General features: G+C 46.8%; 1 protein-coding gene across 14 annotated transcripts in view; it reads left to right on the top strand.

Annotated features, from left to right (window-relative positions):
* itpr1b (inositol 1,4,5-trisphosphate receptor, type 1b) overlaps positions 1-26,344 on the top strand; it is a 92,214-nt gene that overhangs the window by 36,921 nt on the left and 28,949 nt on the right. For 7 of the 14 annotated variants that reach the window (XM_049022432.1, XM_049022426.1, XM_049022430.1 and 4 more), the window contains 28 exons: positions 242-400; positions 625-797; positions 1,000-1,119; positions 1,802-1,996; positions 2,300-2,551; positions 2,712-2,853; positions 2,945-3,098; positions 3,236-3,426; positions 3,587-3,716; positions 4,163-4,217; positions 4,480-4,645; positions 4,781-4,945; positions 5,032-5,100; positions 5,181-5,318; positions 5,440-5,565; positions 5,812-6,012; positions 6,149-6,400; positions 6,726-6,851; positions 7,232-7,360; positions 9,700-9,820; positions 9,974-10,158; positions 13,310-13,458; positions 14,783-14,894; positions 15,960-15,995; positions 20,878-20,913; positions 21,602-21,649; positions 22,963-23,092; positions 24,420-24,604. In XM_049022432.1, coding sequence (XP_048878389.1) covers positions 242-400; positions 625-797; positions 1,000-1,119; positions 1,802-1,996; positions 2,300-2,551; positions 2,712-2,853; positions 2,945-3,098; positions 3,236-3,426; positions 3,587-3,716; positions 4,163-4,217; positions 4,480-4,645; positions 4,781-4,945; positions 5,032-5,100; positions 5,181-5,318; positions 5,440-5,565; positions 5,812-6,012; positions 6,149-6,400; positions 6,726-6,851; positions 7,232-7,360; positions 9,700-9,820; positions 9,974-10,158; positions 13,310-13,458; positions 14,783-14,894; positions 15,960-15,995; positions 20,878-20,913; positions 21,602-21,649; positions 22,963-23,092; positions 24,420-24,604 — 3,945 coding nt within the window. The remainder of the gene's footprint in view (positions 1-241; positions 401-624; positions 798-999; positions 1,120-1,801; positions 1,997-2,299; positions 2,552-2,711; positions 2,854-2,944; positions 3,099-3,235; positions 3,427-3,586; positions 3,717-4,162; positions 4,218-4,479; positions 4,646-4,780; positions 4,946-5,031; positions 5,101-5,180; positions 5,319-5,439; positions 5,566-5,811; positions 6,013-6,148; positions 6,401-6,725; positions 6,852-7,231; positions 7,361-9,699; positions 9,821-9,973; positions 10,159-13,309; positions 13,459-14,782; positions 14,895-15,959; positions 15,996-20,877; positions 20,914-21,601; positions 21,650-22,962; positions 23,093-24,419; positions 24,605-26,344) is intronic. The other 7 variants (XM_049022436.1, XM_049022435.1, XM_049022434.1 and 4 more) reach the window with 3 other exon arrangements.

The following is a 26,344-nucleotide window of genomic DNA, read 5'->3' as shown; positions in this document are numbered from 1 at the left end:
TCTGAAACGATGTCTGCAGATTTAAGAAACGCGATATAGGCCAACATCAAAGCAGAAGACGTCATTTTCTGGAAGGTTTGTCTTGCTACTGATGTAGACTTTGGGTTCAGTCAGGCCAGTTCCTCTTTCCAAGGCCCACTTCCAACACCCCAGTGTTCTCTGTTCTGTTCCAGCCAAGTGTGCATCTCAAGGTTAATTTAACCACTTACCAAGCTGGCTCTGCCCCTTGCTCCCATTGCAGATTTTTAAGCTGTTACAGGCTCCGTTCACTGACAGTGGTGATGGCCCCATGTTGCGTCTGGAGGAGCTGGGTGACCAACGCCACGCCCCCTTCCGGCACATCTGTCGCCTGTGCTACCGGGTCCTCCGCCACTCCCAGCAGGACTACCGGAAGAACCAGGTGGGCCTGGTGGAGGGCAAGATGGGATTTTATAGGCACAAAGGCTTACCCAGATCAGTGCAGCTCCTGTAGCTGCGAAAGGCCAGTGGCATGTTAGCGGGCCGGATACGCGCTCACGATCTCGTGAGCTGAGCCTTCGGCTGATTCTTCGTGCCAAGGGGCCAGCTCATCAGCTCGGACAGGTTTCTGGAGTGAGCCGTCTGATCGTGTTCCCTTTCGTGTAGGAGTACATCGCCAAACAGTTCCGCTTCATGCAGAAGCAGATTGGTTACGACGTGCTGGCTGAGGATACCATCACGGCCCTGTTGCACAACAACCGCAAGCTCCTAGAGAAGCACATCACAGCTGCGGAGATAGACACCTTTGTCAGTCTCGTGAGGAAGAACAGGGAACCCAGGTTCGAAGATGATCTTGGTGCAGTATGGCCGAAATGGTTTAGTTTCACATTGATCATCCTTGGGTTACTGCAACCTGTGCTAGATTTAGCTATGCCATTGAAATTCTTGTAGTGCGCGTCAAGAGTCAAAGGTCATGACATCTGCCTGTATGCAGGGTGAGATTCCTGAACACCTACTTTTGTCCCATATTCCCCCCCCCAGGTTTCTGGACTACCTGTCCGACCTGTGTGTGTCCATGAACAAGTCCATCCCCGTGACACAGGAGCTTATCTGCAATGCCGTTCTGGACCCCACTAATGCCGACATCCTGATTGAGACAAAGTGAGTTCCCGACATGTCTGGGAGACCTGAGAAGGTCCCATTCCCCACCAAATGAGAGTTTTGGGAAGCTCTATTCATTCATTTGTGAAATATGGTTCCTGATTATTATACTGTTCTATGTGTTGTGGTAGCTTGCTGGATAATGCTGCAGTCTCACACTTCCAGGTGTTCGATTCCCATGTTCTTCACATGTTTGTGTGGGTGGCCTCCAAGTGCTCCAGGCTTAACCTTAATCCCCAGTCTTAATGTCTTAAGCTAGAGGACATTTGCCATAAAGAACAGCATCAACATAGATGCTGTTTAAGAACTGGCATCAGAAGTTTAGATTAAAATATATAATTTTTGCCTTCACTAAATATTTGTCTCAGGGATCAAAAGAAAGCATGAAATGTCAGGAAGCCAGCATTCACACAAAATATACAAGAAATGTATTCGTAACTTTGTGAATTGGTAATATGTAAGCATAGCCAATATCGGTTTAATTCGAAGGAAATAATTTTTGCTAATAAATAGGAAAAAAATTTGACCCTAAACTTAAGTTATTCAGCCCGCTGCTTCTTCACCAGCTCGTATTTAGATTAGTCTGAGGTGAACGAGGAGCCCTGTTTCCGCTGCGCTGGAGCTGTGGCTGTGAGTTTCACGTCCTCTGTGTCATGACCCATTTGCGGCTCATCTCCATCAGGCTGGTGCTGTCACGGTTTGAGATTGAGGGCACGCCGACCGGGGAGAACCCAGCGGAGTCTGAGGAGGATGAAGAGGAGGTCTGGCTCTTCTGGAAGGACAGAAACAAGGAGATTCGCAGCAAGAGCATTCGGGAGCTGGCCCAGGATGCCAAGGAAGGCCAGAAGGAGGACCAGGAAGTGGTCAGCTACTACAGGTTAGGGATGTGGAAGGAGGGAGGTGCCCAGATCGTATTCATCAGAATTCTTGACTGAAGAGAAGATGACAAGTAGATGGACAGATCAGTCATTTTGGTGCTCCTGAGGTCTATACCACTATTGAGAAGGCCATACCTGATGGCTGAGTTGCCTGCCGCTACAATGGTCTTATGTAGCATATATCTGTAGATTGCAATTAAAGTAGTTGAGGCCACAGGCAAGTGGAGGGTGTGAGATTCAGACCAAGGCAGAGAACTGTATTTACTTACCTGTCTGCATAATATATGTGTGTGACCATCTAGGTACCAGCTGAACCTGTTTGCCCGCATGTGCCTGGATCGGCAGTACCTGGCCATCAACAAGATCTCAGGCCAGCTGGATGTGGACCTGATACTGCGCTGCATGTCAGATGAAGACCTACCATATGATTTACGGGCGTCTTTCTGCCGACTGATGTTGCACATGCATGTGGACCGTGACCCACAGGAGCCGGTCACGCCCGTCAAGTATGCCCGGCTGTGGTCCGAGATTCCTTCCAAGATTGCCATTGATGAGTGAGTTCTAGTAAATTCTTTGGTATTTGTTGCAGCATATTCAGTGTAGCTGCTTCAATAGGATTAATATTGAATAGAAAGAAAAATGTTCAATGGAAGGAACAGATTTACTGTAGGTCATCAGTCTGTCGGGTGCTGACATCTTTCTGGTGCTCGTCAGCTATGATAACAGTGGAACCACCAAAGATGAAATTAAGGAGCGCTTTGCCCTCACCATGGAGTTTGTGGAGAATTACCTGCGAGATGTTGTTTGTCAAAATGTTCCTTTCTCGGACAAAGAGAAAAACAAACTAACCTTTGAGGTGAGCTGCTGATGATCACTTAAGGAAAAATTAAGAATTGAAGTGAAATACGACACCAGTTTAAACCTTTTTGCTTCTTGCTAATTTTCAGGTCGTGAATTTGGCTCGCAACCTCATATATTTTGGCTTCTATAACTTCAGTGATTTGTTGAGGTTGACTAAGATCCTGCTGTCTATTTTGGACTGTGTCCATGTCACTACCATATTTCCCATCAACAAGATTGAGAAAGGCGACGAGAGCAAAGGTAAAACTCAATGAGACCACTTTCAGAATCAATACCTGAGATTAGTATGATGAGTGAGACATGATTGGAAGTGTGTATTCTGGCTTGACTGAGATGCAAACTCTGAGATCTGGACCAACCATTATCTATTTACACAGGTAGCAATGTCATGAGGTCAATCCATGGGGTAGGTGAGCTGATGACCCAGGTGGTCCTAAGGGGAGGGGGTTTTCTTCCCACAACCCCTGCCAATCCTCCTGATGGAGATGCTGTCCAGACCCAAACAGAGCCCGAGAAGGAGGACATTCTAGTAATGGACACCAAGCTCAAAATAATAGAGATTCTGCAGGTACCAGAATCTGTTACTTTGTCTCTGCCAAGTCGAGAGTTAAATAGCTAACTCCTTTTGTTTGTGTTATTCATTTTAACATCTGAACAGTAAAACTCTGTCCTATGTTGAAAAGTGATCACTGAAACATGCTTGTTGGGGTCCTTCCCCTTCTCCACAGTTTATCCTGAATGTACGTCTCGACTACCGAATCTCCTGTCTGCTCTGCATCTTTAAACGGGAGTTTGATGAGAGTAATTGCCAATCAGATCTACCGCCAGGAACCATCCAGGACGGACTCAACATGCCGGGTACGAGCAGGAACTGAAAATGAGTCCTCCCCCAGCTGTGACCAAGGTTCATTCCCCAAGTCTGTCAGTATCCACAAAGTAGTCTACCCACACTAAAATCCTTCTATGTAGACTAAACTATTTTTCTTTTATGATGTACAGAAGTATTTTGGTGCTTCCATTTGGTCCCTAAAAAAACTTATTGGTGTTATAGGTTTTGGGATTAAAGTCTTTTTGTTTAGTCACCTCTCACTTCTTCATGATGCACAATTTTGTCTGCCGGAAAGGCTCGGAAAAAGGGTGTGAATTTTGATTTGGGCCAGGTCAGGTTCCAGGACTAGTTTCTGAACTGTAGATTCCATTATTTTCCCCAATTGTTTTGTTTTCCCATGAGCTGCAATGCAACAGTCTGGTGCTCTGATCTCGTACTTTCTATGTGTACCATGTTCCTTTTGGTGTTCCCTTAGGATCACTGAATTTTGAGAACATTGAAGAACAGGCAGAGGGGATCTTTGGAGGAAGGTAAATCCAGTCCAGTGGAAATGTGCATTTTTCCCTCAAGTTTCAATGGAAATATTTTTTTAAAAGAACTGAGGGAATGTGAAGTACATAAAATGTGAATAATGCATAAAATTTAAATGGTTTGAGATAAAGTATTTGGTTTTGATGTACATAGGGATGGGAGTCCTAGGTGTGACTCAGAACATGAAAAATTTATTTTCTTGTGAACTGACTGACTATCATTCTGGGTTTCTTTCATATGGAAACGTTCTTGTCGGAACAGTGAAGAGAACACACCCCTGGACCTGGATGACCATGGTGGGAGAACGTTCCTGAGGGTCCTGCTCCATTTGACAATGCATGACTACCCTCCCCTGGTGTCCGGTGCTCTCCACCTGCTTTTCAGACATTTTAGTCAGAGGCAGGAGGTACTGCTAGCCTTCAAGCAGGTACTCCCTCATGGCACTGAAGGCTTTCTCTGAGTGCCCTAACTTCATCAGCACTGAGATGCGGATCTATGATTACATCACCTTGTTTTTGGGCAGCTTAATATTTAACGTGCATCGCATCTTTTTTTTTCCTAGGTCCAGCTCCTGGTCACAAATCAGGATGTGGAAAACTACAAGCAGATCAAGTGGGACTTGGACTTGCTGCGCTCCATTGTGGAGAAATCTGAACTGTGGGTGTATAAGCGGCAGGGAGAAACCATGGATACAGGAGATGGCCCTTCCTCCGAGATGGAACAGAAGGTCAAGGGACACGTCCATTTCCATAGTCGAGTGTAACCTCACCTTTCTTTTTCAGGGAGGCTCAAATGTTTTTTGTTCTGTTGCAGGGAGACTCTGGTTCTGATAAGAAGAAGCAGGAGAGTACCAGCAGTTACAACTACAGAATAGTGAAGGAGGTATTCATACTCCCGGTGGCTTCCAGAACCTTCTCATGACACAGGCCAGACCCTGACCTCCTGTCTCCTCTGATGCTCAGATCCTCCTCAGGCTTAGTAAGCTGTGTGTTCAGGAGGGCTCATCTGGAAAGAAGAGCAAGAAACAGCAGCAGAGGCTTCTTCGGAACATGGGGGCCCATGCTGTGGTCTTGGAGCTCTTGCAGATCCCCTATGAAAAGGTACTCTAATCCAGGACTGAGGTCAGGAGCATCAGAACAGAGTTTTGTGTTTTCCTGGGTTGCTTTACTAATCTTCAGTGGTAATAGCAATGTTTTATTTGTTTATATGTATATGTAACAGGGAGAAGATCTGAGAATGCAGGAAATCATGAAGTTGGCTCATGAGTTTCTGCAGAACTTCTGTGCTGGAAACCAGCAGAACCAGGCTCTTCTTCACAAACACATTAACCTCTTCCTCAATCCTGGGGTGAGCAGTATTGGAGATAACTTACCCTTCAGTTAAGGATATCTTGGTATTTAAGTTAAAACACCAAAAGGCAAAAGGAATGAGTCCTCGATTTAGATGGTTACTGTTCAAGGGCTAAATCTGAATCTCAGTGACTGAATTAGTATGAAAACTACCCCTTGCTAAGGGTGATGCTTTTCCCTTAGTACTTGCAGTCCATCGCAGTGCAGCTTATCTTCATGGACCCAAAATGTTGTGTTCTTCTAGAGTCTGGAAGCCCTTACCATGCAGCACATCTTCATGAACAACTTCCAGCTGTGCAGTGAAATCAACGAGCGCGTGGTACAACACTTTGTCCACTGCATTGAGACCCATGGCCGCCATGTCCAGTACCTGAAGTTCCTGCAGACCATTGTCAAGGCGGAGAACAAGTTCATCAAGAAGTGTCAGGACATAGTGATGGCTGAGGTGAGAACATTTCTTCAGACATGCTTTTTGATTTGAAACTTCTGTCCTGTAATAGTTTGTCCGAGAACTTTAATGCAACAGACCACAGCTTTGTCTGTATGTGGTATAATACTATTCTGTTTTTCCCTCCTCGCAGCTGGTGAACTCAGGTGAGGATGTGCTGGTTTTCTACAACGACCGCGCTTCTTTCCAGACGCTTGTGCAGATGATGCGGTCGGAACGTGACCGCATGGACGAGAACAGCCCCCTCATTTACCACATCCACTTGGTGGAGCTGCTGGCCATTTGCACTGAGGGCAAGAATGTCTACACTGAGATCAAATGTAACTCACTACTCCCCTTGGATGACATTGTTCGTGTGGTGACACATGAGGACTGCATCCCTGAGGTGAGAAGTGCCAGTGGTGACCATGTGACTTTTGGAAAACCCAGTTATCCTCCAGCATGGGGAACAGAACGTGCTATGAAATCAGTGTGTAGCAAATGTTATTAGCTGTCTGGAATGTAACTGCTCAGGAAAGCCTCTTTTAAAGCAGATGGAATATTACAATCCACTCATAAAACATAATTTTATGGGTCTAAATAACTAGATTATGTGCCCTAAAATTTCCTTGTAATGTTTTCAGTGCTCAGACATACTGCTACAACCTGTCTTATGCTACCCTGTGCGCCAGGGAAAGCCAATTCGTCAAAGCATTTCTCATTTTTTGCAGGTGAAAATTGCCTACATCAACTTCCTGAACCACTGCTATGTTGACACTGAGGTTGAAATGAAGGAGATCTACACAAGCAACCACATGTGGAAACTGTTTGAGAACTTCTTGATAGACATATGCAGGGTAAGACATCAACAGTGGTGATGCTATTGTATGAAATGTAAAGGTTAATTCTCATTGTTCATTAGTACTAATGTGATTAGCTATGGATGTTAGTGAAGAAGGCAGAAAAATCAAACGTGGAACTTCTTGTTAAAATTTGAATGGGATATGAATGTTCTGGGAAAATTAAGAACATATTGTATGTCCTTGTGGCCTAGTCTTTCTGCATGAGAAAATATTGTCTTGAACCTGGATGGCAGTGTCTGTTTCTTTAGAACAGCGTTTCCTAATCCATTCCTCGATTTTTGCCTCCTTCAGTTCCCTAGAATAAGTTCATGAAGTAGACCTTCACCCAGAATTCAGGCTCGTTTGACCCATGTGATATTTCAAACCCCTGTCAGGTATGCAACAACACAAGTGACAGGAAGCATGCAGATACCATTCTGGAACGCTACGTTACCGAGACGGTCATGAGCATTGTTACCACATTCTTCAGCTCCCCTTTCTCAGACCAGAGTACCAGTCTCCAGGTATGTCCATGGGAGATGTCGGTGGGGGCTCTCCTTCCTTAAAACCACTTGGAATTTGTATATAAAGAGGACATCTCCTCTAGTAAGTGATGACTCTACTGCTGTCATAATTTAACTTGTCCGTGCATTAGAAATGTGAGAGCACCATGTCCCTGAAAGTGGCATTCAGAACTCATTTCAGTTACCATGAAAGATCAGTGAAGCGCTTAACTGAGTTTAGAGTTACCAGAGGGAAACGCCAAACTTTATTGAAAGCTCTGAAAATTAAGATGTCAGTCAATGATTAAAATCCTAAGAACCCTCTTTGTTATAAAGGTCAATTTTTTTTTCTAGCTACAAACACTGAATTCCTCCCTTGCGTTAGTGTCATATTGCACATAGGTTAGTATCAGAGGTGGGAAGTTCAGGTCCAGAAAGTTCAAATCCAGACCAAGGTTTTGTTTCAACCAACCAGTGAAGTACTCTGACTGTGACTCTCTATACTGAACTGGTTGGTTGAAACAAAACCTCTGGATTTGCACTTTCTGGACCTAAACTTTCCACCTGTGGTTAGGATAGGTTGGTGTCAACGGTTGAGAAGCAGCTTAAAATATGTCCCTTATTTCCTGTCCTCCTGGTCCCAATTGATATATCTTTTTATGACATTTAAAAATCTCATTCTGAGGATATCATGGGAGTCACTTTCAGCTCCATTTGTGGATCTGGGATAGCTACTGTCACTAGATACCACCAACAAGTAAAAGGTGACAAGATAACCTTCTACTTTTGTCCAAAATAAGCTGTTGTTATTAGTTTCCTGGTTATTTTACTTCTGGAAACAATCTTCACCTATTGTCTGTGAAGTTTGATTAAAATATATGGTCATGTCTTCTTCTTAAGAGGAATATCTTATTTTTCTCATGTATCTTCAGAAACTACCCCCCCACTCCACCCTTTGCCTGTCAGCTGGCTCTTGTTTGCTATCCATGGATCCATCCATTCATTTTCCAAACTGCTTATCCTTCTGGGTCGCGAGGGGTCCATATCTCGGAAACTACAGGCACGAGGTGGAGAACAACCTAGGATGGGGGGCGAGCCCATCGCAGGGCAGGTTTACAGACATTGAAAGAAATCTAATTTCTTTCTTTCTTTCCCATTCAACTTGGACAGCTGGTCAGCTATGGACCAACATGAAGTTGGATGCAGATGTAATCTTGTCTCAGTCCTGCTTCAGTGCTCAGTAGAGTGGTGTGTTTAAACACATGAGCCACACACACCCTGCTGCACTCCCGTCTGATTCGGCGTGTGTTTCATGTTGAGTTTGTTGACTTTGCAAGAATAGCATGAATTCCTCACTTGGCGTGAAGCAGTTGATGCTGAAACAGGATAAACAGCAAGATCTACCACAGGCTGGCATGGACCTGGTCAGTCAGCAGTAGAAATGTATTCCTCTTATTTAAATGTTAATTTGAGACATTTTTGTTTTGCTCTCAGGTGGATATGTATTAAAATGAATTCAACTGCAAGAAATGAACTGCAAGAAACTGCAGTGCTTTGTTAGTGAAAACTTGCCAGATGTTATTCGGGACAGATTCAAATTTCAAACCTTCTAACCTCTGTTAGAACAGGCATCTGTTTTGGGCAGCATAAGAGGTATTTGCTTGTATTTCCCACAGTTCTGTGGCTTACCTTGGTGTGATCGAACCTCAGCCGAAGTCATGGCGGCTGATGTGCTTGACTGGTTTGTGGTACATCTTTGCAATAACAATGTGAACTTCCCGGTACAGGGCTGTCTGCACCGTCACTTGTGCCTAGAAATATCAGCAAATAGTTGGTGAAACAGATTACAAACCCTGTTCTCTAGGAGGATGTGGTCTGGTTATAGAGCAGTGATGATGCCAAGTTGGCCACCATCATAAGATCCATCTATCTAAATCTCTTGTACGGCCCAGCAGATCTGAGGACTTCCAAGGCAAACAAAACATTTTTGTATTAAGTAGCTGTTTGTAATCTTGGATGGCCAGGAATAAACACGTTCAGTTATGCTGTGGAAAAGTGAAATTGCTCAACTTTGGGTCTTTGTTTTGGCAGCCAAACTAGCCTGGTTTTCAGGCATCTTGATGTGTTTTGGCTGTGTCTTCTCTCTGAGGGACAGGGTAGGAGTTACCTGAAACACCGATCAGTGCAGACTGTTCATCCAAGGAAAGGTCGCTGACTCCTTGTAGCCTAATTCTCATCTGTCTGCCCTTTTTTGTCTCTTACCATCATTTTGATTCTTTCTTCCGCTTACGCCCACCTAACTTTTTTCCTATTTTCTTCCCTCTCTTTCTTGGGTTTTATTTCTTCGCCTCCACTTGTAGACTCGCCAGCCAGTGTTTGTCCAGCTGCTGCAGGGGGTCTTCAGGATTTATCACTGTAGCTGGCTCACGCCAACACAGAAGGCCTCCGTGGAGGCCTGCATCAAGGTGCTATCTGATGTGGGTAAGAGACCTATGTGAAGATGGCATGGCCCCCCTCTCCCTGGAGCCAAGTTTAACACATTAGCTCAACATGCGTGTTGTATATAATGTCGCTGAAGGAAAGTCAACTTGCATTTCTGCCTCCATCCCTCATTTGTTGTTTGACCACACGCAGCCAAAAGCCGCGCGATAGCCATCCCGGTGGACCTGGACAGCCAGGTGAATAACCTGTTTGTCAAGTCCAACAACATCGTGCAGAAGACGGCACTGAGCTGGAGGCTTTCCGCTCGCAATGCAGCCCGCAGGGACTCAACCCTGACCACCTCGCGCGACTACAGGAACATCATCGAGCGACTCCAGGTGAGGACGAGCCCCGGCCTTAAGCAGAACCTTCCAGAGTGGCTGTATAATCGACATGAGGAGGAGTGGGAAATGCCAGCCATTTCTACAGAGGGTTGGTGGTGCATGAATTCTAGAAATAATGATGTCATACAAGCTGAAGAGGAGAGGAAAAAAGGCACGTTTGGAGATCATGGGTTAAGTCTTGCGAAACTCTGCATGCCTTTCTCTCATGCCTGAAACACTTCACCACATGGCTCTCTGACTTGGCTCTAAGGCCATATTTGGGGGTTTTGAACTTATAAACTGAGATCAGTCCAGCTGAATATACTTCACACCGTACCAGAAGCTGGTAACTCCATCCACTTTCTATCAAAATGTCATAAATCCTATGATGTAATATTTCTTTCCAATTTCAACTCATTTCAGTGCCTGCATATGCCTGTTGGCCATAATGTTGTGCTTTTCATAAATAAACTTTGATATGATCTGATTTGACTTTACTTACAGAAAAGGCAGGGAGTCTTCCAGCTATTTCGGGCCATGGATGCCATTATTAAAACCTTTTAATCACAGAATCCGTGGCTTTGACAGAGTCCTTGTAGAACTCTGCTCTTGCATCATTGGCATGAGTCAGTGTGCAGATTAAACAGGGGTCCTATGGTGGCAGATCAATGGAGAGTGCAGTCTGGTGAGGAGCGTGTACGTGTTTGCGTGTGAGGGTGCCGACATGTCACACAGCGGTCACAGTTTTGCTCGGCCTTGGGGTTGGGTAGGTGTGACTGTTCACGATGTTGTGAAGGAACTGGCTAACCACGCACGCACACACTTATTCCTGCCTCACCCAGCATGACAAAGTTATGTGGAAGTTACTCATCTGACTCCCTCAGATCTTCTGATCACCTTGAGGAAATCATGCCCTGAACCTTTTGCGGAAACTTGAGAGGATGTGCACCTTTGGCTGAGAGACCTACATGGGGTCAGGAGAGCCCCTGATCTACACATAGTCCTGATGACCTTTGTTTATCACAGAGTTCCTAATTAATGCTCTGTGTTCTACCAGAGAGTCCAGAGGTGTCAAAGGTTAAGCTGGTAATCAAGATCTAGTAAACAGCCTTTGGTTGGGGGTTAAATACATGCTTGGGTAGGTAATGGGGTTTTGTGTGACTGAGAAAAACAACAGAATACCATACTTTGTAGGCAACAAAGGAAAAACATAAAATGAATTTTGCCACCTGCCATTTTTTTTTTTAATTATGAGTCATATTAGAGTATGACTTGTTCCCCCTTAAACTTACTTTATGGAGTAAAATTTTTATTTTTCATTTTGTTTCACATTTTTTATTTTTAGTTGTTGAACATGATGTAAGATGAAACTGGAGTGTGAGCCAGTGTTCTCAGCAGCTCCAGTATAACAGGAGGTATAGTGACTCCATGAACAGGCCATGCGTGGAGGCCAGAGTCATACCTCCTGCATTTGTTTCAGTCTCATTGTCCTGGTGACCCACTTTTACATGGGTGTTCACAGTACAGAACACAAGTAACTTGCCAGTGTCGTCTATGACCAATATATGTACAACTGAGGCTGACGTGGTATAAAGCCTAGCTAAGCTCAAAATAAATAAATCACAGGGGCCTGATGGCATCTTACCTATAGTTTTAAAAGAGATGAGGGATATTCTTAGCCAACCTTTAACTTTAATATTCCAGAAATTATCTGTGGGTGTGGTACCTTCTGATTGGAAGCATGCTAATATAACACCCGTATTCAAAATAGGAGGTAGAAATATATCAGCAAACTATAGGGCAATCAGTTTAACTTCGCATAACTGGAAAAGTAATGGAAGCTATAATCCAAGTCAAAATGGTAGATTACCTGGATTCAAATAACATTCTGAGGGATAGCCAACATGGATTTAGGAGAGGTAGATCCTGTTTAACTGATCAACTTGAGTTTGTTGAGGAAGCTACAAGAGATATTGATCACAAAATGGCCTACGATGTGATCTACTTAGATTTCCAGAATGTCTTTCATGTTGTCCCCCACAAATGGCTCTTGCTTAAGCTCAAAGCTGCAGGGATTTTATAAACTGTAGCAACTTGGATCAAAAACTGGTTAACAGACAGGAAGCAGCAAATAGTTATTAGATGCACAGTGGGCCTCCGTTCATAGTGGGGTACCGCAGGGTTCAATTTTAGGACCATTATTGTTCCTAATTTACATTAATGATATTGACACCAATACATACAGTAAACTGGTTAAATTTGCAGACAACACCAAGGTGGGTGGTGTAGCAGATACTGATCTAGCAGCGGAGAGGCTACAACGGGATCTGGATTTAATTAGCGACTGGGCTGATACCTGGCAGATGACATTTAACGTAGATAAATGTAAGGTAATCCATGCAGGGAGCAGAAATATAAAGTACAGATATGTTATGGGTTCCACTGAAATAAAGGTAACTGATTATGAGAAAGACCTTGGTGTGTATGTTGATGCTTGTCTTGCCAGTGTGGGGAAGCAATTAAAAAGGCCAATAGGATGTTGGGTTACATCTCTAGGTGTGGAGTTTAAGTGAGGTGATGCTACAATTATATAATTCCTTGGTAACACCCAACCTAGAATATTGTGTGCAGGTTTGGTCACCATACCTTAAGAAGGACATTGCTGTCTTGGAAAAGGTTCAACGTAGGGCTACGAGAATGATTCCTGGTCTTAGAGGAATGTTTTATGATGAGAGGTTTGCTGAGTTGAATCTGTTCAGCCTCGAGCAAAGGAGACTAAGGGGGGACATGATTCAGGTATATAAAATTCTAACAGGTCTCGATGCTGTTCAGCTAAATGGCTACTTTAATATTAATTTTCATAGGTGGAAATTAGCAGAACATTTTAAAACGAATTTGAGGAAACATGTAGTCAGAGTATGGAATAGTCTCACTGTTAGTGTAGTACAAGATAAAACCCTGGGTTCCTTTAAATCAGAGTTAGATAAGACTTTAACAACTCTGAGCTATTAGTTAAGTTCTCCCAAAACGAGCTTGATGGGCTGAATGGCCTCCTCTCGTTTGTAAGTTTCTTATGTTGTGTTTGTCAGAGCTAACTAACTGTGTCTGTGCCGTAGACAGAAGATCCCGGAAGCGTGTGCTAGCTGACCTGCATTCTCTCCTGCAGGACATCGTGTCCGCGCTGGAGGACCGTCTCCGGCCACTGGTGCAGGCGGAGCTCTCGGTCTTGGTGGACGTTCTCCACCGTCCTGAGCTGCTCTTCCCAGAGAACACGGATGCCAGGAAGAAGTGCGAAAGTGGCGGCTTCATCTGCAAGTAAGGCGTCCCTGCCAGCCGCTGACAGCTGTCCGCCCCCCCCGCCAGGGGCCAAGCTGTCAGACCCCCCGCCACCCCCGTAACTTTTGCCGCCTTCTGCAAGTTGTCATTATCACTTCATTCACAGTCAGTTTGCATGAAGATGGAACCTTCCAGCAGAGGGCTTATTTTCAGCAACCTTTGGCTACTGACAGGCTTAATGGCTGTTATTTATAACCTGAAAAGTGATTTGTGAGATGGGACATCACTTGGAAAAATGTCTGTTAATCTAAAGCTCAACTGGAGTCCCCAGGACCCCAAATAAATACAATTCGAATGAACTTTCAACATGAAGGTTGGCTCGGCGTATCTCTAGGTAAAGCACTTCTCTGTTTTGGTGCTTCTGCAGTGCTGTCTGGCTCAGGCAAAGAGCTGTGCACCAAACCTGCCTCCAGACCAAGGCTGTGATGCCTGTACCAGATGGGGATTTAGATGCCAGTGCTGACTGGAATGGGAATCAAAAGCTGGGACAGAGGGTGGGGTAATATTCTGGTAGGGCAGCATTGTTACTTCAGTGTATAAACTTGCTCTGTGCCTTCTGTGAGATGAGGATGTGAGAAGGGAAAGCATGTTAAAGGCTTTACCATGTTAAAAAGTGTGTGCTATGCTGCGTCCTGTCCTCCCAGTGCTGCACATGGCAACCCCATGGGGCCATGGCAGGGGGGACTAAGACAGACGTCAGCGCCCCATCTGCAGATATTGTGCTAAGCCCACGGCTTTCTATGAACAGGTGCCTGCCTGATTAAGCCGGATAGGGTAGCATGTGCTCCGGGAGTCTGTAACGCAGAGGGTGCCGATCATCCTGAGTGCTGGGACTCGGCCTGCTGCACCGCGGCGCTGCCGCACAACGTTCCGCCAAAGCGGAGAATGTTTAACCTGCCCTTGGCCGCTTCCCGCGGATGGGCATGCCAGAGCTCCGAGTTTAGCTGGCTCCTGGGTAGAGTTGCTCAGCTCCTTCCAGAGTCCACCCAGTTTTGTTTACCTTCGTTTGCCTGGGCCTTTGGGCAGTTAGATATGTTGCTGGCCATCTGTGTTGCCAGTACGGTAGGGAACTTGCGCACACCCACGCATACACACGCATGACATCTTCATGGGGACTCTCATTTTAACCTACACCTGAACTGATCAGCAAGGAGTAGTTTGGGTGTTTTCTGTTTAACGAGGCGAATGATGTCATAAGGACACAGGCTTCCCCAGGCCGGCGTATGCACACCCCTTCTGTAAGTTCACACCCAGGCCCCCCTGGTACCTGCTTATGTTTGGACCCCCATCCTGCCTCCACTAGGCTCATCAAACACACGAAGCAGCTGCTGGAGGAGAACGAGGAACGGCTTTGCATCAAGGTGCTGCAGACTCTACGGGAGATGATGACCAAAGACCGTGGTTACGGGGAGAAGGTACTGAAGGCCACGTCCTGAGCATCCGGACAGCTCCACTGCCTGTCCTGACCGCTGCTGTTTGATCAGTCTGGTCCAGGCCTCTCCTCAGACGCCTCTGGGAATCTCCGTGTGCAGTAACTGTGTCTGTACTGTTTAATTTATTTATTTTTTTGCTCTTCTGTTGATATTGTCCGGCAGCCAGCTGAGGAAAGCTTCAACGGTTCACAACATCTTAGCATCGCCCTCGGAGTTGTATATTTATTCCAAAAACGTTTATTTGTAACACAAATGCGGTGTGGGGGAAATCCCCTGGACTCAGGGGGTCCACATGTTATCATGCAGATTTCACATCAAAAACTGATCCTGTTATTAGTGAGTCCAAGGGATTTCTCTCATATCTCCACTTTGGGGGTTCAAAGAGAACATTTCAGCATTGCAGAGTAAAGGCACCAGTGTGCTAGTTTAAGAAATACATGGTATGGTTTGGACAATCTTATTCCTGCTCTGTCCCGTTATGTCTTTATTTATTACCCTAAGCAATAGCTGCCAGTCATCTGATTGGGTGCTCTGTCACCTTGGGTACGAATGGCCAATCAGGAGCTGGGATAACTCCTCCTCTTCCTGCTCTGCTGCCTTCCCCTTATTACTGAGGTGGCCGGCGAGGGGCACATGTCCTCCTTAACACCCACATGCTCAAATACACTCTTAGGCCACTGTTAGCTGTCTTCGGAGGACCCGCCCAGTCATTCCATCTATTTTGGGGGGGGTCTGGTGGCCTGCAGCATGTTCTGGAGTATGAGTCAAAGACAGCAGCATGTATTAAAGCACCCCAGGACTAATACGCTCCGCCGGCTGTGTAAATATCTCATTACTAATCTCCGGTCTGTCGGCTTGGTTGTATCTGCTCACTCCTTACTGACCAAAGCTTTAAAATGCTGTTCCTCCTATGTATCTTACTAACAGACATTGTGTGCTTTTTTTGAAATGACCTTATTTCTGTTTTTTTTTTTTTCTTTGTCGTTTTTCACGCCAGCCCTGTCAGATGCGCCCATACTGACTGTTTGCTGTGCTCTTCTCTTCCAGTTGATTGCCTTTGATGATGAGATGGATGTGGCTGAGGTTGACGGTTTTTTTCTTGGTTTCTTCACTGTTTGCTTCTCTGTCTCCCTGGTGACCTGCTGCTTTCTAACCACCTCCCCCCGTACCTCCCCGGCTCCCCCCTCACCCTCCTCTGTGCCTCCTTGGCTGCTGTCTGCTCCATGTTCCCCTGGGGGCAGTTTGCAGGCCCCTGGGTTGCCATGTGTCCAATGCCTGGGCTGTGGCGGTGACCCCACCAGCTCGCTAGGTCTGTGCGTCCGCTGCTGCATGCTTGTGGAGAGGTGGCCATGTCGGTGCGTGCCCCGGGGGGCCTCCCGGGCCCTGTCGGTGCGTGCCCCGGGGGGCCTCCCGGGCCCTGTCGGTGCGTGCCTCGGGGGGCCTCCCGCGTCGTGTCGGTGCAACGCTTCATTCCAGCTTTGCATCCTCTGGATGGAAGGTGGCCTTGTACTCAGAAGATATTCAGCAAATGTCCAAACATCTAAATGTCATTATGGGAGGAGATAACATGTGACTTATGGCTGAACATGAAGCAACTACCAACAGAGGTTATAGGTCACAGACTTTATTGGGACATTAGATTTCAGAGACACAATGAATTTCGGGACACCGCGTCTTTGTCAGCGTGTCTACATGCCCCACCTCAGGGTGTGAGCGAAGTGTGCAAGAAAGGACTGGGGGTGACTGGGAACCAGTGACGATGTTTGCTTGACCACATGCCTCGGTCAGCATGTGTACCTGTGTGTGCATTCCCGTTTAAGTTTCCAAGCAAACCACATTTCTGATGTTTGCGAGTTAGAAGTTAAGGAGCCATTTATTATATTAAAATGGGAGCCGTCATTTCATCCATCTGTAAATATTCCTAGAGAACAGGATGTCTTGGACTGTTGGTCTTAACCGGTCGACATGATCAGGAGTAGAGGAGGGAGGCCCGGTGGCTGAGCTCTGCAGCTCAGGGGGTCACACCCCTATTCACACCTGACCTTGTCTCACTGTTGACCCTGAATGGGAAAGGGACACTGGTCAGACGGTGCCCCCATGGGGGCGGTGGAAAATGCAGGCAGATTGGGGAGGGGGTGGGGCTGGGCGGGGGGGGGGTTCTCGTCTTCCTCAGCTCTGCGCCACTCCGGAGTAGCAGCTGTGAGTATTAATAACCAAGCTAACCGTCCAAGTCATCCTGCGAATGCTGCACGTGAAATGGTATAGCCCCTACACCTGGGGGGGCAGGGGAGGTTAGGTGGGGTGAGGGTGCTTTCTAGGAAAGAACACTGGCACCTCTTTCATACAGATACCATGCCCTCCCCCATTGGCCATGGTATCACCATCCTTCTGTGTCAAGGACATCTGGGGGGAGCCCATTTGAGGCTCTGAGTGTTCCCTGGGTCTCTGGCCTTTGTGAGGTTTGTGCTGTCATGGTAATGTGAGTGTAGGAGGAGGCTGATTGGTGGAGCAGTAACCTGGGGGTGGGGCTTCTCTCACACCGGCCCCGCCCCATCCTGGTCCCTCTCTCATTTCCACTGCCAGTTATCTTACGCAGAGTGAGACTGAGGTGCAATGCACCCCTGATATCAGTTATACTTGTCAGCCCTCTTTCACTTCCTTTTATGTTTTGTTAATTTCTTTCCATTTCCTGTTGTATAAGATCATCCCAGCTGTGTGTTGAGTGAAGAGTTGAGTTGAAGTTCATGCATTTATATTGGTGCTTTTAGGACTTGAATTAAAGAATGTTTTGCTGATAAAGGATGTCCTTATCAGTATGTTGATGAATGTATGTACACAAGTGCAAATATTATTAGATCAAGGACAGTGTTTTCATAAGAGACCCCACTTCTTTCCCCTCACACATCTCTTTCTAGTCGTCTCCCATTCTCCCCTCCCTCACAGTCCTCGGCCGTCCCCAGGCTCCGCCATTTGAGCGCACTGCCACTGACCTCCAGTAGGAGGAGCTGTGACTTTGTGTGAGGCTGCGAATCCGCCGTCCCAGTTTCCCAGCCTGCATGCTGGGCCGCTTCCTGAGCCGCTGCCAGCTCTCGGGCAGCAGTTGCATAAGATCTGTCGTTTTTTTTTTTTCTCTCTTTTTTTTTTTTTTTTTTCCTGGAATTCAGACTCACCACTGGTGTGTGACCTTCAGCGGTAATTGCCAATAAAAGTGCGGTGAGCTGTTTACTGAGAGATACTGGCAGCGTCTCGTAGGGTTGGGGGGTAGGGGGAGGGTACTGGCACATTTTGCAGTCCTCAGAGGTTGGCTGATGCAGGACCTCTTCAACTGCCTGATCTTCTGGTGGCGGCCGTGGTGGTGTGTGTGGGGGGCGTCTGGGTACCAGATCTATATCAGTGTGTGATAACTGATGGGCTCTGGGTGACGCATGTGCTATGGTGAGTGTCCCCGTTAGCTTCACTGAGCTCACACTCTGCCCCCGGGACACTTCGGCAGCCACCTTCCCCGGACGTTCAGTCACATCCTGCTGTTAAAAAAAGAAATAATTCTAATAAATGTTCAGAGCAGCTTTGTACGTCGGTCACTATTCCTGCCGGAGAGCGCAGTGGACCCTGTCCCTGGCTTGTCTGCGTTGTGCGTCTGTAGGACATGGCGGGGGCTGTGATTTCTACAGGCCAGGCCGTGCGTTTATTTCAGTGTCATGCTCGCTAGATACGCATCGCCTCATGACTAAAGGACGCGGCCGCAGCCTGCAGGTTCTCATGCTTCGCCGGGGCTTCTGGACTCTCTCCAGCCACTTCCCCCACGCCTTGGGCGGGGGCTCGTGGAAGGCGGGTCTACCCCAGAAATTGGGTGCTGCCACCTGAAACTGAAGGGTAGGCCTCCAGGGTGGCTCTTGCATGTAAAGGAGCCGGAGCTGTTCCTTGTTTGGTCGATGGTGAACATGTGACTTTTCACATGTGGCTTTTCCTACTTTCGCAGCTGTCAAACGTGCAGTGGTGATGGAACGACGCGTCTCTCTGCCTTAAGCAGCATGAAACATCGACTCCGGTTAATGGCTCTCTAACCATACCAGTGACGATCAGAGTCAGGTTTCCTGTTGCCTGCAGCCCAGCAAAGAACTACTGGTGTATCACGAGCAGTCGGTGTCTAAACTGTTATAGACCTGCTGCTGCATTAATGCTTTCCCTGCTTGGTTTGACCTTTAAGGGTTACTCCTGAGGAAGAAGCGTGTCGCTGACCCGTCCTCATTTATTTTTTAGTGTCATCAGGTTCATGCATTTTCGCTTTCAGTGACGAAAAATGAAGTAATCAAGCAAAAAAAAAAAAAAACAAACACTTAAGCAGGCAGTCATAATTTATTCTGAATCATTTTGGAAAAATGATTGTTTAATATGTTTAATTTCTCAAGGCTTTGTGAGACATTATAATGTATTATAATGTATTATTAACACATAAGTATAATGATTGTAATGATTATAATTGTATATTTTTTTTTAGATTTCAGCACTTTCCATCCTTCACACACGAGCAATAGAACTGATCTAAACTAGTAATAGTTTAAAAAAAAAAAAAACTTGCTGTCCAATAACTAAACTAATTAAAATACAATAAATAAAAAAATTCTACATATAAAGAAAAAGGACAAACTGTTAAAAGTGCTGCCACTGAATGGGACTAAAAGAAAAGAACAGAAAAGAAAAGAAAATGAGTGTGATTCAGATGGAGGAATTGATTTCGCCTCAGTGTTCCCAAGCCTGCATGCACTCCCTACAAAGGCACTTTGAGTCCATCTGCCGTGACATTTCAGTGTCTTTCGACATAACCTGCATGTGTGGAAGCTCTGAAGAGTCTTCCTCAGGCCTCAGGGTAGAGAAGTATTAAACAACACCTATCACTCGTTTCATCAGCCCCTATGGCCAGCAGACTCGGCAAGGCAGAAAGGGGGATGTTTCGAAGTGCCGCTTCTGTGCGTGCACGTTCCTATTGCGTGAAAATTGATCTTTTGAATAAACAGAAGTCAGATTGAGGGAGATTCCAAGCTGGTCTCGCAATTACTCAGGCACCCGTGTGTGTGTGTGTGTGTGTGTTTGTTAAGGTGAGTGTGGCCAGATCCACCCCCACACAGACACACACAAACACATCTGAGCAGCTCTGATGCGATGTACTCAATATCACCTGTACCTGAACATTCCATTCACCAAATAAGTTAGTCTTTTTTATAACTTTACTTTTGTGTGTCTGTGATCCAGACTAAGAGTTATGATGGGAAGGAGCCCTTTTTGTCCTGTGTAGGAATAACTGGTCAGGCTTATGAATTATTACTGTAATTTGGGATTCACTCACTAAAAATAAAGCTTTCGGGGTGGGGTGGGGTGGGGTGGGGTGGGGAGTGACGTGTGTCCCTGTTCTTCTGAAGAATGTAAGCATACTTCATGTGGTGAGGCTTTAAATGGCAATAGATAAGAATTTGAGAACAATTACACCATACCTGCATTGGAGTGTATATCTCTGTTTTTTTATTTTTTATCTGTGCCTGAATTCCTCCAATCACATGACACGTAACCAAATGATGGACAGGTAGATGAACCAATACCGGTCAGTGTAAATGGTGACCTCTCATGAATGGGTGTGATGTAATAGTGCTGAACGCGGGGAATATTTTGGTACAGCACAGGCTATAGAGGCAAAGCTTTTTGGTCCCGGTTTCTCTATCAGTGATTTGTGTGATGGTTGACCTTGTTGCTACTGTGGTTGTCGCTGGTGCTGATGTTTATGTGGTGGTGTCTCTCGTCGTCGCTTCTGGACAGTCATCCGCTGTAACGTGGGTAGTAATCAGACCCACACTGTGCCCCCACCCCCAGAATACCATTAGAGTCCTGCTGTCTGCTGCTGACTACGCCATCTTGGGGGGAGAATGTGAAGAGATGAATACTTTACTAACTCGACACTTTTATTTCCAATCAGCTGGCCCCCCCGCCGGAACCAGAAGCCCCCACTGAGGTGTGTCCAACACCTGTATCTGCCCCCAGTGTATGCATACAGGTTGTTGTGTTTCTAGTTGTCTACCTTCACAGACCACCTGTGTGTTGGTCATCGTAACCGTTTCCCAGAAGACCTGACTGTGTCTTGTTGTTTTTTTCAATTTGTGTGCCCCCTCCCCAGCTGTACCCTTGTCTTCATGTTCTGCCCCCCATCCTGGCCTGGTCAGGCCTGACCTTTCCCTCTTGTCCCCAATGTCATCTTCGTTGGGTTTCGGAGAGCCCGTCCTGGCCCTCCACATTAGCCTTTCTGTGCTCCATTATGTAGCGACGTGTCCTTGGCTCCTGTTCCCCTTGGGCTCCCGGCTGGTGAGCTGGGGGCTTCTGAGTAGCTGTTAGCTGGGCTCTGGATAAGCGAGGTCCAATGCCTGTCCCCATCAGAAGGCCACCCAGGTCTCTGGGTGACATTGAATCCACACCATAACTTTTTCATTAGAGGTCCCCAGTATGTTCTGCATGGTTACGTTTGCGAAACCGCTACTTCACTCAACACACTCTTAACAGCATGAGAAGATCTGCCGCACCTTCTTGCATGTGAGGAAAGTGACTAATTAGCACGACATTAACGCACTCTTTCGTGTGTGTCCCCCCCACCCCCCACCCCACAATTCTTCTGGTATCTCTGTTCTCTGCTAACTCCGCCCTCTCAGGATGCTGATCCGAATCAGCCTCAGAAGCAACTGGAGGATCAGAGAAGGGTATGTAACCAAGGTCTTGGAAGGAGCGATCGCTGTCCTGCCAACAGCAGATGACTAACCTTAATCTTAATAACACCTCCCCACAATACCCTCTACACCACTGTTTCTTAATCCGGTGGTCAGGGAGCCATGGACAGTCCACGTTTTTGCTTCCTCCCAGCTCCTGGTAAGGAGCAAAAACATGGGCTGTCTCAGGGGGTCCCCGAGGACCGGGATGGGAAGCACGGTTCAAAAGCATGCATCCTTTGTTTGTCACTAACATGAGTATGTCCAGAGATTAACTGGGTCTTGACTTTCCATTATATGATCGAAACAGCACTGCCTTACTGTGTGTGTGAGTCAAGGCATTCTGCTCCTTTGGCTCTTTAGCTTCGTGTACCATCTGTAGGGGTTTCAGTTTTGTTGTCTTACTGTAAATGGGTCCTGACAGCCCCTGCACTCTGCACAAGGCATCCAACCCACGCTGGTGTTAATGGGATGGTCTGTTTTTCTTCTTTCTGGGTGTGTGGGTTCAACCTTTGGTCCAATGAGTGGGCGTCGCATTCGAGCCGTGCAGTTGTATCTTATAATTTCCTGTTATGTTCTCATTGGCCGGCTCATCTACTGGTCTTCCTTGCTGTGACAGTATCGTACCTGGTGGCACTACAGTCCTAAGATACTGCTTTCAGTGAAATGGGAGCTTTTTCACTGAGATTCTTAACAGCTGACTCTGGCTAAATCTACACTTATAGCACTTTCCAACTAAATATATTCAGCAAAAATAGTATGCCCGTGAGCAGCTGATTCTAATTTTGTTGTACAACATAGTAATTTTACTTTTATTTATGGAGAAACACCGTTTATGTGTGGTATCTGAGGTATATAGGAATGACCAACAAGGATACTCTGGCTGATTTAGCCATTTTTGACAGAATTACATCGGCAGGATTTTCCCCTATTGATTCCTTAGTTCAGATTTCGGAGACTAGATCACTCCGATGAAGCTCCCCCATCCCACACACACAAATATGTCCATCTCTCAGTGTTGTACTTCCGTTGAGTTCTGTTTCACCGTGTTTACATTCCTGCTGTCTCCAAGAGTAGCTTGTCTAGGTGTTACATCGTCCGCATTATGGTGTGAGATGGAACCTCACAGAAATACATGGTAATTTATGCAGTGACAAATCTCGAAGGGGTTTTGGCAGCCCCCTCGGCTGGCATCCATCAAGCCTTATGAAATGGTTCTGAGTAGGCCAGCGACCGCTTCACCCCCCCCCCCCGGAAGTCAGCCAATTCCTGACGTCTCTCTTCCCGGCTGCTGTCTCCATCTGAAGGGTGAAGCACTGAGACAGATTTTGGTGAATCGTTACTATGGAAACTTCAGGCCCAGTGGGAGGAGGGACAGCCTGACCAGTGTGAGCAATGGTCCCCTCACCCCCGGTGGCCAGGGGAAGACCCAATCAGGTGAGCTTGTGTGGGTTTGTGTCTGTCTGTCGATGCATGGATCCATCTGCCTGTGTGTGGTGGGGAGGCGAGGCCGTTATGGGATAGTGTGGGAAACCATGTCGAATAGCAAATAGCTTCTCCATGTTCTGTTGTATTTCCCCAATCTGCATTTTACAGATAAGCAGAAGTTAATGCGAAAATCCCACGTGTCTGATGGCTAATGCCAAACAGCTTAAGTGTCTTTCCTATTTTGCCCCAAACAGGAACAATAGAAGCTATGTCAGGTAACCCTAGAATGACCCTCTAAAATCGCAGTAAACAGTCCCATCTCTGATCTTCTGCTTACTGCCTTGTCGTCAGACACATCGCTTTCTCCACCTCCTGATTCTTAGGAACGGTGAAAATACTTGGTTTGGTTCTGTCACTTTGAGATTGTTGGCATGCGTCAGTGTTTGATATGTCCTCTTCAGGCAGTTAACTCAATTGTGGCAAATTGCTGTTCATAAACCCCCTCTTTTAAAGCCACTCTCTCTTCCCCCATTGACATTTCGTCTCTCCGCACGTTCGATTTTATCCATTACTGTTGCCACGCAACGGGGCCGGAGCTCACGTCCTCTGAGCTTCCTGCCCCACCTGGTCGCAAAGCTTATGTGAGTGGTTACTTATATGGGGATGCAATCATGGGAGTTAATCACCTTACTTCCCAGCGAAGTCACACACCCCTGCCAACTCTTATGTGTTTAAAGGTTACATTGATGGTCTGTCTGGATTCATTTACGGAACGACTGGGAAATCAGTTAGTTGGAAAAACCAGGAGAACCCTTCGTGTATTTAACTATTAATCAGGAGCCTAAACCACATAGCAACAAATTGAACATAAACAAATGGTTTGGCTGCAGGACGTTGTAAATTGCAGCTGAACACAATCAAGGTCTGCACTGATGAAACTGGCTGGTGTGAGCCATGATTTCATCTTGGGTACAACTCAGAGAGAGGCATGATTTAACTCGGCGTGTTCTTCAGTTTTTCTGGGTTTGTGTGACTGGCAAGCCGAGATTTCTCCATCTTTGGTGTTATTGCTTTTAGTGTTTCTCTCCATAACACTGTGCCCTGCCGTCTGTGGGCTCTAACATAGACTGCCTACAGGGACACGGGTAGCGGTTATTGGAGGCCAAACTATGGAAGGTCAGATTTCAAAGTGGACTTTGCACCACTATACCTAAAGATCTGAAAAACCCCCAGCTCACCTGAATTGCTTTGCTTAATTTCAGGGAGTGTAAATGGCTGAATTGCTAAGCCGCTGTACATGACCCCCCCCCCCCCCCCCCCCCCTTACTTTTTGCAGGAAGTGCCCCCGGATCTCTTGGCCGGGGGGAGATAAGCTTGGCAGAGGTCCAGTGTCACCTTGACAGGGAGGGAGCGTCAGACCTGGTCATCGACCTCATCATGAACGCCACCAGTGACCGTATCTTCCAAGAGAGCATCCTCCTAGCGATCGCCCTGCTGGAGGGTGGGAACCCCACCATCCAGGTGAGACTCACTGCACTGACTCCTTCAAGGTCATTTTTAAATGGACTGAGCTGAAAACAGATTTGTATCATATGAACAATTGCTAGAATAAAGTGACGGTAAAGCATGAAAAGAGTAAGTCATGAAACACTGCTTGTAGCTGCTTTTATCGAGGTCAGATGCAGCACGCCGGTCTGTTATGAGGTTGGCTGGAGCGACGTCAGCACCAGCAGAAATCCCCAAACTACAGTCTGGGAACCAGTGTGTAGGAGGTACACTTTGCCCTCGGACCCCATCGTCCCGAACGCTAATGTTGCTGCAGTCATCCTTTCGGCTGCGTTCGGGATGGAAATCCTTTTTCTCTGCCAGGACCCCACAAGGCCGGTTGGTGTAAAAGGAAAAATCCCGAAAACATATATAGGGGGTGTCCCCACAGAGATTTTTTTTTTCCTGCTTCGCTGTCTGCAGAAAATATGAAAGTGCAAAAAATTTTGCAGTATAATTAATTGCTTTTAAAATGGAAGTCAATGGGAAGTCCCTTTGAATGTGTGTGTGTGTGTGTGTGTGTGTGTGTGTGTGTGTGTGTGTGTGTGTGTGTGTGTGTGTGTGTGTGTGTGTGTGTGTGTGTGTGTGTGCGCGCTTTATCATCTCCTCCTCATCCTTGGGGCCGTTTCCATAGTGACCTGCATGATGTATGATGATGACTTGCTGCCCCGTGTTTACAGGCCAGGCCGTGAGGTCGGCAGTGTTGCACAGTGAGCCAGACTGTGTTCCGACTAACGTTATTTCGAAAGTACCATGCGCGTGTCCCCGTGTGTGTGTGGGCGGGCCGGATCTGCCTTTCCACAGAACTGAACCAAACTTCACGCTTTCTCATAAACCCTGCGGCCCAGATCGTTTAATGTGCTTTCTGGTTCCTTTCCAGCAGAATTTCACGTTTCACGGTTTGGCTGCGTCATGGGAGACGCACATGGAGAATCTTTCCCTTCTTAAGGTCGCTTCTCTTTGGTCTCAGGTGAAACATTGTGAGTGCATTGTGCTCATTCGTATGGTCCGCTGAGAGGCTGCGGAATGTAACTCGGATCAGTCCATCTGGCTTCCTTTGCGTATTCTGACGGCAACTGCTAATGGTAAACACTCAAAACCATTACCTTATTTAACTTGTTCTTCGTACTGTTCAAAAGTTTGTCAATCGTTGGTTTGCAATTATCCTGTGTCTGACACCCTGGGCGAGGATGGAATGGTAGTGTCATCCTGCTGAGATAACCCCGATAAGCGTCATGCAGACCTTGCTGCCAAGTATCTGTTTATAAGGCACGGGAGGAGAAGTCCGCACCCAGAAGTCGGAACTTGCGGCAAGATGAGGCTGGCTGTTTCTGCGAACTGGCGGACTTGACGGGGGTGGGGGTGGTAGGGTGATTCAGCAGCCTCGCGATCCTAGGTGGGGTCTCAGGGTCCCATTCTGAGCCACTTATGGCGGCGGCTATGGGGGCGGCCCGTGAGTCGGCCGTCTGCTGGGAAACGGCCAAGCTGCATGCGCACTGACGCATCAGCCAGGGGTTGTCATGGCAACGGAGCCCCTTGCTAACCTCTGGCAAGGTGAAATGAGAGGAGGGGGGGAGTTGGAAAATGGAAATGTGGGGGTGTTGGATCAAGGGCAAGCATATCGCTCCAGTCTGGCGTGACGCCTGTGAGTTTGTGTGTGTGTGTGTGTGTGTGTGTGTGTGTGTGCGTGTGTGTGCACACGCGCTCACTTGCACA

Source organism: Brienomyrus brachyistius, chromosome 8 (genome assembly GCF_023856365.1).
Source record: "Brienomyrus brachyistius isolate T26 chromosome 8, BBRACH_0.4, whole genome shotgun sequence".
Lineage (NCBI taxonomy): Eukaryota > Metazoa > Chordata > Actinopteri > Osteoglossiformes > Mormyridae > Brienomyrus > Brienomyrus brachyistius.
Note: the sequence above shows the minus strand (reverse complement) of the source record. Positions and strands in the feature narration are given on the sequence as shown.